Source organism: Sinocyclocheilus rhinocerous, unplaced genomic scaffold (genome assembly GCF_001515625.1).
Source record: "Sinocyclocheilus rhinocerous isolate Xijiao unplaced genomic scaffold, SAMN03320098_v1.1 scaffold773, whole genome shotgun sequence".
NCBI classification, from domain to species: domain Eukaryota; kingdom Metazoa; phylum Chordata; class Actinopteri; order Cypriniformes; family Cyprinidae; genus Sinocyclocheilus; species Sinocyclocheilus rhinocerous.
In genome coordinates this window covers 368738-381669 of record NW_015642873.1, presented here as the reverse complement: position 1 = coordinate 381669, position 12932 = coordinate 368738, and the positions used below count along the sequence as shown (strand labels likewise).

Below are 12932 nucleotides of genomic sequence, written 5' to 3'. Positions count from 1 at the left end.
AAAAGACTGTAACCAACAGAGCACTCAGTATTCTGGGAAGTTTGTGTGCATTGGGAATCATATTTTTTCAAATAAAGCCAAGGTAACACTCATTTTACACAGTGAAAATAGTGAAAATGACATGAATATGACAGTGGGCAAATGCATAAAGCGCAGCATAATTTAAAATAAAGTTTGTCGTTTAAAGTTTGTTGATCTCACAACTGGATTCGACTAAGTTTGCAAGGTTTGTGAAATTAAATGTTCATTAGTCATTCAAAGATTTGTTTAAATGATATAAATGCGTATTTGCTAAATGCTGACGGCAAACAAGAAAGTATTATAATGTTTGCCTTTCTATTACTAATAATATAAAAGCAATCGTTATAAGACTTTTTGTATACATTTTAATTCCTTTGTTTAAACGTTCTATCTGATTATTAGACAGACTTCTATCCGTATTTAGACAGAACTGTTAACGACGACAGCCAACCAGAGGGAGAATGTGAGCGGTGTGCGCTCAGGCGCTGCGGCTGCTGTTCTCAACGCCGTCAAAATAAAAGTCCGGCGCATCGGCCAAACAGGAAAACTTATCGGCCGATGCCGATATTTAAAAAATGCCAAATATCGGCCGATATATCGGTCGACCACTACATTTTAGCAGTAGGATGATACTCGATGATACAGAAGTACTGAACGTGTCTTGTGTAGAATAAACTTTCGAGTTCTGCTTTCCATTGAAACTGGCCTGTGCTCTCCAAATCTGCAGACAAAAATACACAAAAACAAGTAGTGAAAGTGCATTGTCAACCTACCTAAAATATTGACATCCAGCCGGTTGTGTGCAGAGTGCTTCAAGAGCTCTTGAAGAAAGGCCGTCAAATAGTTAAAAACGTTTTTATGGCACTGAGGTAGCACAGAAATGATCTGTGGACATAAAGAGAAAGGCAACGTGTTATTCATTTGACCGTGACAGAACATACAAACACAGCACTAGCAGAAATGGACACTACACTGAAAGAGGCATACTGAAGACACAAACCTGTCTACACTGGCTGCTGTCTGAGCAGGAGTCTAAGCACTGTGGGTAGAAGGAGAAGGGAATCACTGGTTCAGGAAGGGCATCGAGGAACAAGAGCAGGGCTTCAGCCACAGAGTGGTTACTGCCAGCTAAAGGTGCTTCAGGTCAAGGGCACTCAACAGTCAAGTAGAATAGAGACACATGGGTCTACACATAAAGCTTATCAAATCTGCATATTAGAATGATTTTAGCATATTAGAATGATTGAAAACAGTTATTTTAAATTGTAGTAATATTTCACAATATTACTGTTCTTACTGTATTTTTGATTAGATAAATGCAACTTTGTTGAGTAGACAAGACTTACATTTACATTTAGTCATTTAGCAGATGCTTTTATCCAAAGCGATTTACAAATGAGGACAATGGAAGCAATCAAAATCAACAAAAGAGCAATAATATGCAAGTGCTATAACAAGTCTCAGTTAGCTTAACACAGCACATGTAGCAAGTTTTTTTTTTAATTATATAATATATAAAAAGAAAACAGATAGAATAAAAAAAGAATAGAGCAAGCTAGTGTTAAGAGGCCTTTTTTGCTTTTTGTTAATTGTATAATAAATAAAAAGAAAACAAATAGAATAAAAAAAATAATAAAAAGATTAGAGAAGCAGGTGTTTTTTTTTTTTTTTTAAGAATAGAATTAGAATAGTATGGAAGCCTGTTTCCGCCACTGAATAAAAAATAAAAAAACGGTAATTGCGACTTTTTATCTCACAATTCTGACTTTTCTTCTCAGAACTGCGAGATATAAACTCGCAATTCTGAGAAAAAAAAAAGTCAGAATTGCGTGATATAAACTCGCAATTCGGAGAAAAAAAGTCAGAATTGCGAGTTTTTATCTCACAATTATGACTTTATAACTCACAATTGTGAGTTTATATCACGCAATTCTGAGAAAAAAAAAGTCCGAATTGTGAGATAAAAAGTCGCAATAACCTTTTTTAAAAATGTTTATTCAGTGGCGGAAACAGGCTTCCATAGAATAGAGAGTGGTAGAGTTAGAGGGTCAAATACAGATGGAAGAGATGTGTTTTTAGTCGTTTCTTGAAGATGGCTAAGCTGCTCGGATTGAGTTGGGCAGGTCATTCCACCAGGAGGGAAAAAAAAGGACTTAAACTTGACCCCAAACTTTTGAATGCTAGTGGAATTTATTAAATCCTACTAAATATCAATAAAAATGTAATCAAAGATAATTTTACTAAACATTTGAGTCTCGGTGAGCATAAGAGACCTCTTTCAAAAACATTGAAAAATCTTAATCATCCCAAACCTCTGGCTGCCATTGTATGCTTTCCATGTACATTATTTTATATAGTCCGTTTATCTACATAGATTTTATTATTGAGAAATTATAATTCATTTTACAGTTAAGCGAATCAGCTAGTAGCCCAGCTATGACGTGTCATTTTTACATTACTTGCAATAATTTATGTTCGTTCATAAAAAACATAAAAAAAGGTTAAAAACATAAAAACAACCTAAAATGACGTCTTAAATGATTCCCTTTGAGCTAAATTGACCTGTTTCCCTTACAACGTGCAAATGACATACATTAGCAAAACCGAGGGTATTATTTTTTTTAATAATTTGGTCACAAAAACATTTATTTTAAAAGTTTACAACTGCTTTTATATTTTAGTTTTCATTATTATTTTTTATTACGTTTTTGATATCACAAAAACTAAGCGAGAACTCTTTTAGTCTTCTGTTATATTCTTGGTTTTTATTTTTATTCTGGTCCTGCAATGTGAAAAAGAGAACATGGCCACCCATACAATATGCCATGAATTATTCCATTAGGCTACGCTTGGAATATCTTGTTTTTTGTCCAAACCTTCACTTACCAAGTCTTTCTCCTGGTCTATTTTTGCCAGGGCAAAATAAAGGAAAGTATTTTAATTTCTGGAGTTATCCAGAAATGCAAAAAGCTTCTAGTTAATGCAAACTCTGGACGCACGCTGGGTCAGTTCACACCACAGACATGAATCATACAGTGACCATGTGAAAGGATACGGAGAGTGTCTAAGCCGACCGTGTCCAAACAATCCCGAATCTCCTCAAACTCGCTGCGTAGACCGGGCTGTTGAAAGAGCTCTTCCTGTAATACAGACATTGTCAACTATTTCACTATGGCTGCTTTCACAGTTCTTGGATGAACTCCAGGCATTGTGCTTCAAAGTTTCCTTTGCAATCACATGTGTAATTGTGTAGTAGATTTAGTCAGCCATCTCTGAACAGCAAAGAATGGTTTGAGGAAGCTTTAATTTCTTGTTTCGGGTTACTGAAACAACTGCTAAGGCAACGGGTAGTGAATTTCCTCCACAGATTCCTGCTTTAGTGCTGGTGTTGCTATAGAGAGCAGCTCAATGGCTCCACCATAAAAAAGACAAACAGCTTTTAGCAGCACAAAATTACAAAAGCACAGTTTTAAGACAGGGAAAGAGAAAAGTTTAAGCAAGCTTAAAACACAATAATACATGAGAAAAGGGCAATCCTGACCTGTTTTTTTGCATAACGGAAGAGATGGTCCACCATCATCCATATTTCCTTGGGGATTTCTTGAGGTTTATCAGTCTCTGGGTTACTCACTTGGCTATTCGACTTCATACTCTGATGTAACAAATGAAAATTATGAGGCAGGTTAATCATTATCAGATAATTACAGCTTGTAACCAAGTTTTGATATATAGAATATTTATTAAATGCAAGTATCCTTCACAGAGAAGACAACCTATAATGCATGACAGCAACTGCCGGGAAAAATCAATTCATTCACCAAGATTTTGAGTAGTGCGAAATGTTGGCTTTATGTACACTACCGTTCAGCAGTTCGGGGTCAGTAAGATTTTTTTTTTTTCAAGAAATTAATACTTCTATTCAATAAAGATGATTTAAATTGAACAAAAGTGACAGTAAAGAAATTCTATTTTAAATAAATGCTGATCTTTTGAACTTTCTATTTATCAAAGAATCCTGAAAAATAAAATGTATCACTGTTTTCACAAAAATAAGGAATATTTGACGAGCAGCAAATCAGCATATTCTAGTGGTTAAACGGATCGTAGTTGATCCGTGATACGTACGGACCAAGCCCCACGGTTCGGCACGCATGTGATCCGCGGATTAATTGCAAAATTTAACCATAATAGAGTATAAGTTTATCATTTGTTCGTATTTACACAAGCAAGCGGATTTTAAACAATTCCAGAGAGAAAAGGCGAAAGGGAACTCGATTCGTCACGCGCACAGCCGCACACACATTAAGCGCGCACACGCGTTTCAGACGGCGCGTTTTTTCACTAAATGTTTGGATTTCTAAAATTATTGTGCACTGATGTTTCTAGAATAACTTTTGCTGCCGAATTATCCACTAACCTAGTTTATGATACATTTTTGTCATTGATTATAAATATACATAGGCCTATATTTTTTCACATTTATTGTTTATTTTATTTTTCTTTATAATGAAGTAGTCTGTATCTAGTAGATTGTGAAAGAATGATTATCTGTTCCACACACAGAGATATATAAATTCTACATTTATTTAAATGAGGGAAAAAAAATTAACTGGTATCGGATCGGTATCGGCCAATACCGAACCCTAGGTATCGGAATCGGTATCGGAGGCGAAAAAGGCGGATCGGGGCATCCCTAGTATCAAAGTACTTCGCTTTAAGTAATAAATGGAAAGCAAGTTAAATTGAAATATTTTTCTTTTCTTGCTGATCCGAAAAATTCTCCGATCCGTGGGTCAAAAACCGTAATGTGATCCGAACCGTGAGATTTGTGATCCGTTGAACCACTAGCATATTCAAATGATTTCTGACGGATCATGTGACACTGAAGACTGGAGTAATGATGCTGAAAATATATTAATTTTTTATTACGACAGGACAGCAGAGCTGAAGCGAAGTGGGAGAGGAAGGGGGGATGGGATTGGGAAAGGTCCTTGAGCCAGGATTCGAACTCGGGACGCCTGAAGCGCAACGGTGCTATATGTCGGCACACTGCCCACAAGGCTATCGGCGCCAGAAAATTCAGCTTTGATCACAGGAATAAATAAGATTTCAAAATATATTCACATAGAAAACAGTTATCTTAATATTTCACAATATTACTGTTCTTACTGTATTTTTTGGATCAAATAAATGCAGCCTTGGTGAGAAGAAGAGACTCAAAAACATCTTAACTGACCACAAACTTTTAAACGGTAATGGATTACTAAATATCAACAAAAATGTAATTCAAAATTATTTTTACAAATATTTGAGTCTTACGTCATATCTGCTTAATGAAGTAGCAACATGCTAATGTCACGATATATTGTAATCAGTCATGAGTAAAGTCTCCCATGTGCATCATGTGAGGAGTGCAGTCACTTTAGGATGCTGCCTCAGAAAGTAGCTGTCTATTCAGGCAGTAGGAAGGTTTTAAAACAGCTATAAGCATGGTTCAAAAATATAACTGTCTGTGAATCTGTCACAAATGGCAGTGCTCTTATAAAAATCACAAAGTCTGTAATGGCAGGATCTCACCAGCTCTCTGATGGTCTCCAGGGGCATGTCCTGGATGGGTTCTCTCAGCAGGCACAGGGTACTGAGAGACGAGCCGAAGCAGCTGGGCAGGTAGTTGCCTGTGATGGAGATGAAGTAATCTTTACCCCTCTCCAGATGCAGAACCAGGATGTCCTCCAGCTGCTGCTGGCCTGAGTTCAGATCTGGGGCTGTAGAGCGGTTCACAAACAACTCCAGGTCGATGTCCACACTGGCACCTATGCAAAGACCACATCGACATCAGGGACTCGAACGCCGAGGTCGGCTGTGAGACTGCTAAAACATTTGCAAATAAGCACCGTTTCCATCCGATGTGTCCAAGAGAAAAAAAATCGTCACTTCCTGATAAATTGGCAGTAAATATCACAACGAAAAAGTGGGAGAAGCCACTGAATGTAATAATTTTCATATAGGCTATAATAAATGACTTGTGCCTCAGAGCAAGCAGACGAAACAATGAATGCGGTCATTTCAGAATGACAATAACAACATTTTAGATGCTGTGCAATGAGATCAGTCCGCTGGTTAGTCAGGTTATACCATCCCATCGCGCAAAGTCACATTAATTTTTTGATGCGCATGGAGGAATTTATTCTGCAAATGCATTTCCATCTCCCATTAACCTTTTTTTGCACAAGACAAAAACCACCTCAAGTGAGCGTAAAAACTTTTTTGCAAATTTTTTTCTTCTTCGAAATTTGGCTTTTCCATCACTCGTTTCTGAAGCGATACTTCATAATGCGTATTAAAACAGGGTGATGAAAACCGATAATTGCTTTTAAAAAACAAATAAAAACATGCCTTGAGGGCACGCCAAATATCAGCATGCTTGCAAATATAATACTGATTTTATGCAACAGTTTAATAAGCAAGAAGTTAATATTACAGGGTTCGTACAGAAACTGCAAAATGAAATTCCAAAACTTTCAAGGACTTTTTTGGTTTTCAAGAACTAAAATCAGAGATCTCACTTATCAAACAATATCGTTGTCTTTCAAATTCTAATAAACTGATAAAACAAAATGGTATAAATAAAGTGCAACACAAAAGCATGCAATGACTGTGGCAACTTTAACATTTGAAAGGATATTATGGCAAAGTTATCGCTTTCCTTATTCAAACTGATTTTTTTTTTCATGAATATATGATTGACTTGAAGAATCAAAGCTGAATCATACACTTGAAAATTATAAGCTATATCACCGCTTATCGACACTAGGGGTGTGACAATACACTTAGCTCACGATATGAGACAAAATACAGATACTTGGTTCACTAGAATGAGACAATATTTTAATACTATTTTTAAGAATTTTTTTTAATGACAAAATATTTGTCTTTTAAATCACAAATAAAAACAATGCAGTTGTATTTTGAAATATTTTAACTAATCTAGGGCTGTAACTTTTGATTATTTTGGTAATCAAGTAATCTACTGATTATTTTGACAATTGAGTAATCTGATATTTTTTAGTAATACAAATAGACCTAACTGAAAAACAGGCTTTAGTATGACTATTGATATAAACTAACGATGCAGCAATAATAATTGGTTCAAATAAAGTATCAAAACCAAGTAATTACATGGTTTTATTGAACAACACTGTTAAAATAGGCCTACATAATGTAATACACAAAAAATTAACATAACCAACTTAAGTACATTATGTATTATAACAAATACCTGCAGAGGGCGCCAATGGCCTGGCGATGCTTCAATTTACAGCATGATTCAACGACTTTTAAATCCATTTAGTTTTAATATTTGGCCACATGCAAACTCAGAGCGAGGGTTTAAACTTTTATTTTGAAATCGCGATATACAACAAATCTCTATTTAGAAATTAGTTGATGTATTCTCCGGTGTTGGCACACAGTTTTCCCAGATGAACTTTAAGCAACCCAAACTCACAGCATATGCAGAGGAAGAGTTTGTGGACCGAGCTGCTGAGATGGAGATGCGCTCCACGCTTGTAAATGATAACAGTGACACAACACAAAGCGCGTCAGACTTTATACGTTTTCCCAAATGAAACCCAAACAAACTTTAAGCACCTTGTACAAACCCTGATATTAAGTGAGTTTCAGACTAGAGTTGTAAAGAGGGGGGAAACTTCCAGTAAATTTCCATAATTTTTGGAAACTTTCGTAAACTTTTTGGTAAGTTTTTAGAAATTTACCACCCCTTTGCAACCATATTTCAAACACAATATTGTCTGTTTTTGCTTTATTTCGCCAATGAAAACAGTTCCAAAAAAAGCCACATTAGAACTGTTGTATGCTGTGTTTTGTAACTGAATTAATCCATATTTTTTTAAATAATCATTTGAGTGCATTATTCAATGTTGAATCTATCAGTTGTTTGATCAAACTGGCTAAATGAATGTCAATCCCTTAGTATTATTTATGCAGCTGTAACTGCAGTGTAAATGCATTCATGCCATCTCTGAGCTGCATTAAACAGTCTTTGTAAATACATCCAAATGCCACTTCAGTTGCAGATGTCAAATTCTGCAGCACAAAGATTTTGTTGATAATGATTTCATTTGACTGGAAACAGCCTTATAGTGTCTTACTACTCTCATTGAATTAATTATTGATTGAATGTAAGAGTTTGATATAAAAGATGATGCATACATCTAATAAGGTTAGAAGAAATTGCCCCTGGGAATTAATTTACCAGGGTAAATATCACAGCTTAATGGAAAAGTAAATTTTTGTGACTGCTGTCAAATAATTCCAAATTAATTCTGTCATCATTTACTCACCCTCAAGTTGTTCTAAACCTTAATGAGCTTCTTTCTTCTGTTGAGCACAAACAGACTTTGACTTAAATAGTATGAATAAATACAATAGAAGTCAATGGCTAACGTCAATTGTTTGGTTGTACAGTAAAAAATGGGGTGAGTAAATGATGACAGAATTTTCATTTATGGATGAACTATCCCTTCAAGTTTTAATTGTGAACACTGACAGCACAGTGTAGTTCGTACACATTTTGTGTATTGATGACGAAGAACTGCTTCACGTAGCTGTATAATACACATCAAGTATGTTCTGAATGACTGTGGCTTGGTTGCTTCAAGCAGCATTTTGCTGTCAGTGAAGACTGAAAAATTATTGCAACTTCTTGTGCTACACCTGGTTAGGACACAGAGTTACGTGATACAACTGACGACATGTCACTGCAGCAAATACTGCTAGCTGTGATTTGCTTTAACAAGAGGGCATGTAACAGCCAGTCAATCTCAATAAAACACTAACAGCTGGTTGTTTTAGAACTATTAACTAGATGTCACTCCATCTACATCGAATAAACACCAACACTGTGGCGAATGTAAGTGTAGCAGTGAATCCCTCTGACCTTGAGCCAAGAAGCCTTTAGCAGGGTTTGCCGTTAGCCAGGGCTTGCAGTAGGTGGGCTCGTCCAGCTTTGGAATGAACTCAAACTGACACGGCACCTGTCCATCATTATAAACGGTCACAGTCTTTGCCTGATGCTGCATGAACTTCACATCCTGGAAGAGGAACTACAGAAAGAAACCAAAAGGAAATATAAGGCATTCATTTTCCATTTAAATGAGCATTACATATTCACAATACTATTCACAAGTCTGGGGTCAGCACATTTTTTTATGTTTTTGAAGTGTCTTATGCTTACCAAGGCAGCATTTATTTGATCAAAAATACAGTAAAAACAGTATTAATGTCAAATATCATTACCATTTAAAATAACCGTTTTCTATTTTAAAACATTGTAATTTGTGTAAATTATTCCTGTGATCAAAGCTGAATTTTCAGCATCATTATTCCAGTCTTCAGTGTCATATGATCCTTCAGAAATTATTCTAATTAAACATGTGCCGGTATTAGGTAATGCGATATATCACGATAATGAATATGCACAACATTGTGAAACTGTCATCGATTTTTTTTTTCAGGATTCTTTGATTAATAGAAAGTTCAAAAGAACCACATTTATTTGAAACAGAAATCTTTTGTAACATTATAAAATGTCTTTATTATCACTTTTGAACAATTAAATGCATCCTTGCTGAAGAAAGTATTAATGTCTTTCCAAAACTTACTGACCCCAAGCTTTTGAATATGAGTTTGAAATATAAAAGTCAATGGCTGAATTATGGAAGAGTGCTAACCTCTCTTTGAGACAGAGACACTGAAGGAATACAATCATTCTCCATTCTGTCAATGTGCCTCACAATCTCTTCGAACGTCCGTTTATATGACTCCTCGTTCACGACCTTGATCTGTGCAGAGTAACAGCAGATGTCAGTAAGAGGACAGAAAATGAGGACTGGCTGAAGGATGCATGATCACGGCTGGTGTTCTCACCCCGATCTCTAGCAGAGAGCTGACGGGTTTGTGGTCACTGGTCTTCAGGGTCATGTGACTCTGGTAATGAAGCTGTTTAATGTTCTTTCCCCTCCACAGGATGCGGTCACACCATGCTGGAACTCGGCACTTCTCACTGCATAAACAAAACAACACTGCTTAGATGAAGTGATCAGACCACTAATAACACTTGCAAACATCTTGCAAACACTGGCCATTTCCTACTTGTATAACATTTTATTAAACTTCATGTTTTATTTTTTTTTTTGTTTGTTTGTTTTTTAGTCCACTTTAGGACTGAATGATACTGAGGGGAAAAAATTCTCTATTTAGTTGTTCTGTTATATATAATGCAAAATGCAGGAATTTTCATCAGATGGCATCTGCACAAAGCCGGCTTTTCATAGACCACATTCCCACTGTTTTTGACTTATTCAATATGATTGATGACAACAACTTGTCTAATAACATGTACGAAATGTTCAAATAAAGCTTGGAAAAAGTTTTATAAAATGGTAGACCTCACATTTGAACCATTTCAACATTTAAAAAACAGTTAATTCAAAATGATAACTGATTAATAAATGATTATATGTATTTTATCTGCTCCATAAATAATTCTAGATACCTTATCCGAATTGTTTAAATGTGCAGTATACAAGCATGTTTTTCATCAACCGGTCAAAATTTACAGCAGGGCATGCAAATTCGGTCCTTTTTTGGCCAGAGAAAAACTGCACACAGGCTGAATGTAAATGTAACTCTCTGTAAATCCACTCTCTGACACTAGGTGGTGCTTATGGAACAGCAGAATTACAGCTGCTTCCCATAACCTCCATGGACAAAGCAACATGGCAATTAAGAACACTACTTTACTTAATTAGGTATTACATGGAGCGAAGAAGAAAACAAAATGGCATCCAGTTTTTTCTGAAGACAGTCAGAAACTTCAGAGGTACATTCATATAATTAATTCATTCGCATATTCATTTGTATAATTCCCTCCCAGCTTTCCGCCATGTTTTCATACTAAATGAAACTATTCTGCGTGCTATGCGCACGTGAAACAGTTACTTAAAATTTTGCTTTATGCTGGATAGTATTTATTTATCCTCAGTTGTTTAAATCATGGTAATCGAATACGGTTTTAATCATAATTTAAAAATTACACATTAATACTAACCGTGGGGAATTTTATCATAGATTTATCGTCCGGTAATCGTTGCATCCATAGTATATAATTGTAAAATTACAATACTAATATTTCCATCTTAATTTCTTTACTTTAAAAAGTAAACCAGTGTCTCAGATCGGCTTGGTCCACAGTAAAAAAACGAGCATATGTAAATGTGTGTAAATGAACATGCTTCACACTAGGGCTGACCCCCAATAGTCGGAGATTTTGATGATTTGAGGATCCTGATCCGATTACCAAACTCACAGTTGAATCTTCACAGAGGTGTTATAAAAATGAGGATCATGCCATTTTGGCTATATGGGGGTGCTCAATGTCTGATTTCACATAGAACTACCAGTTTTCTCCCAACAAGTTAATATTACAGCCCATTATGATAATGCTGTAAATAAAAATGTGAAAAGAAAGAAGCATTTAATAAACATTTTTTACGTGCGTGAATAAACCCAACCACCCCTGTGACAGATTTAACTTTCACTTTCCATGATCCATGACAGACAGAGGAACATCTTGGCGGCTTCTGCCGGCCAACGTTAACACCTTGACCTAACTAGATGCAACTCGACAAGATTCCAGTGACAAGCAATTTGGCTGTCCATACCAGACTCGACTCGACACGACACTGTGACACGAGAGAACCACTCAAATATCATAGCCATTCAGAAGTGAGAAGCGCACTGCACTCTCAACAAAATAAACAACTTTATAATCTAATTCATAAATATTAAACCTTAAAACTACATACTGAGTGACTGATACCATCTTTGTCATGGAAAACACTTGTTGGTTCACATTGAGCTCGTAGTTTTAACCAACAGTTATATGTCTGCTTTAATTTATCTTCAAGATCTGAGGTAAACTATCTGTTGCTGCTTTTAGCATGGCTATAAATTTCACGCAATATGATAAACTCACATTAGGCACTTTTAACACTGAATAAAGCACATAATCAGTACCTGAGATTATAATTGTCAGTTTGTATGTTGTTCCAGCCGCTACGTCACAGAAATAGAAATTCTTTCTAAAATAGAAACTTTGCATGTCGCTGTCGTGGCTGGTTATGACAAAAACTCAGATTAACATGGAAAAGATACCTTTTACCGCATGTCGTGTGTTGTTTCTGTGTGCAGTGTGTGAAATGAAATAAACACACACACACATACGATTCGACTATCAGTTGACTATAGGCAAGACTTGCTGAATCTGATTTGACTATGTAAATAGTGCACATATTTAAAGGGATAGTTCACCCAAAAATGAAAATTTGATGTTTATCTGCTTACCCCCAGGGCACCCGAGATGTAGGTGACTTTGTTTCTTCAGTAGAACACAAACTAAGATTTTTAACTCAAACCATTGCAGTCTATCAGTCTTATAATGGCAGTCAATGGGCTCCACGGCTTTGAGAATAAAAAAAAAAACATACACAGACAAAACCAAATTAAACCCTGCGGCTCGTGACGATACATTGAGGTCTTAAGACACGCAACGATCTGTAAGAGAAACTGAACAGTATTTATATAATTTTTTACCTCTGATCCACCGCAATGTCCAACTGTCCTGAGCGCGTTCACAACATCACAACATCCAAATAAATACGGTTGGGCAAAAAATTCCACATTGTCTGATGATATATCAAAATCGTCTTCCATTGTGATGACCTGAACTTCTAAATATCTTTAGATCATCGCAGTACCAGTGAACACGTCTGCAATCTCTCTGCACTGTGTAAATAATGAGTGACATATACGCGTGACAGATCGCTTCC

At 36.0% G+C, this 12932-nt stretch overlaps 1 protein-coding gene across 1 annotated transcript in view; it reads right to left on the bottom strand.

Annotated features, from left to right (window-relative positions):
• The window catches only part of LOC107756921 (type II inositol 1,4,5-trisphosphate 5-phosphatase), a 60676-nt gene that overhangs the window by 1551 nt on the left and 46193 nt on the right, over positions 1-12932 (bottom strand). Inside the window, exons 14-21 of the mRNA XM_016574250.1 lie at positions 9970-10105; positions 9774-9884; positions 8981-9146; positions 5599-5834; positions 3563-3673; positions 3077-3161; positions 1022-1149; positions 795-906 (exon numbers count right to left, since the gene is read on the bottom strand). Coding sequence (XP_016429736.1) covers positions 795-906; positions 1022-1149; positions 3077-3161; positions 3563-3673; positions 5599-5834; positions 8981-9146; positions 9774-9884; positions 9970-10105 — 1085 coding nt within the window. The remainder of the gene's footprint in view (positions 1-794; positions 907-1021; positions 1150-3076; positions 3162-3562; positions 3674-5598; positions 5835-8980; positions 9147-9773; positions 9885-9969; positions 10106-12932) is intronic.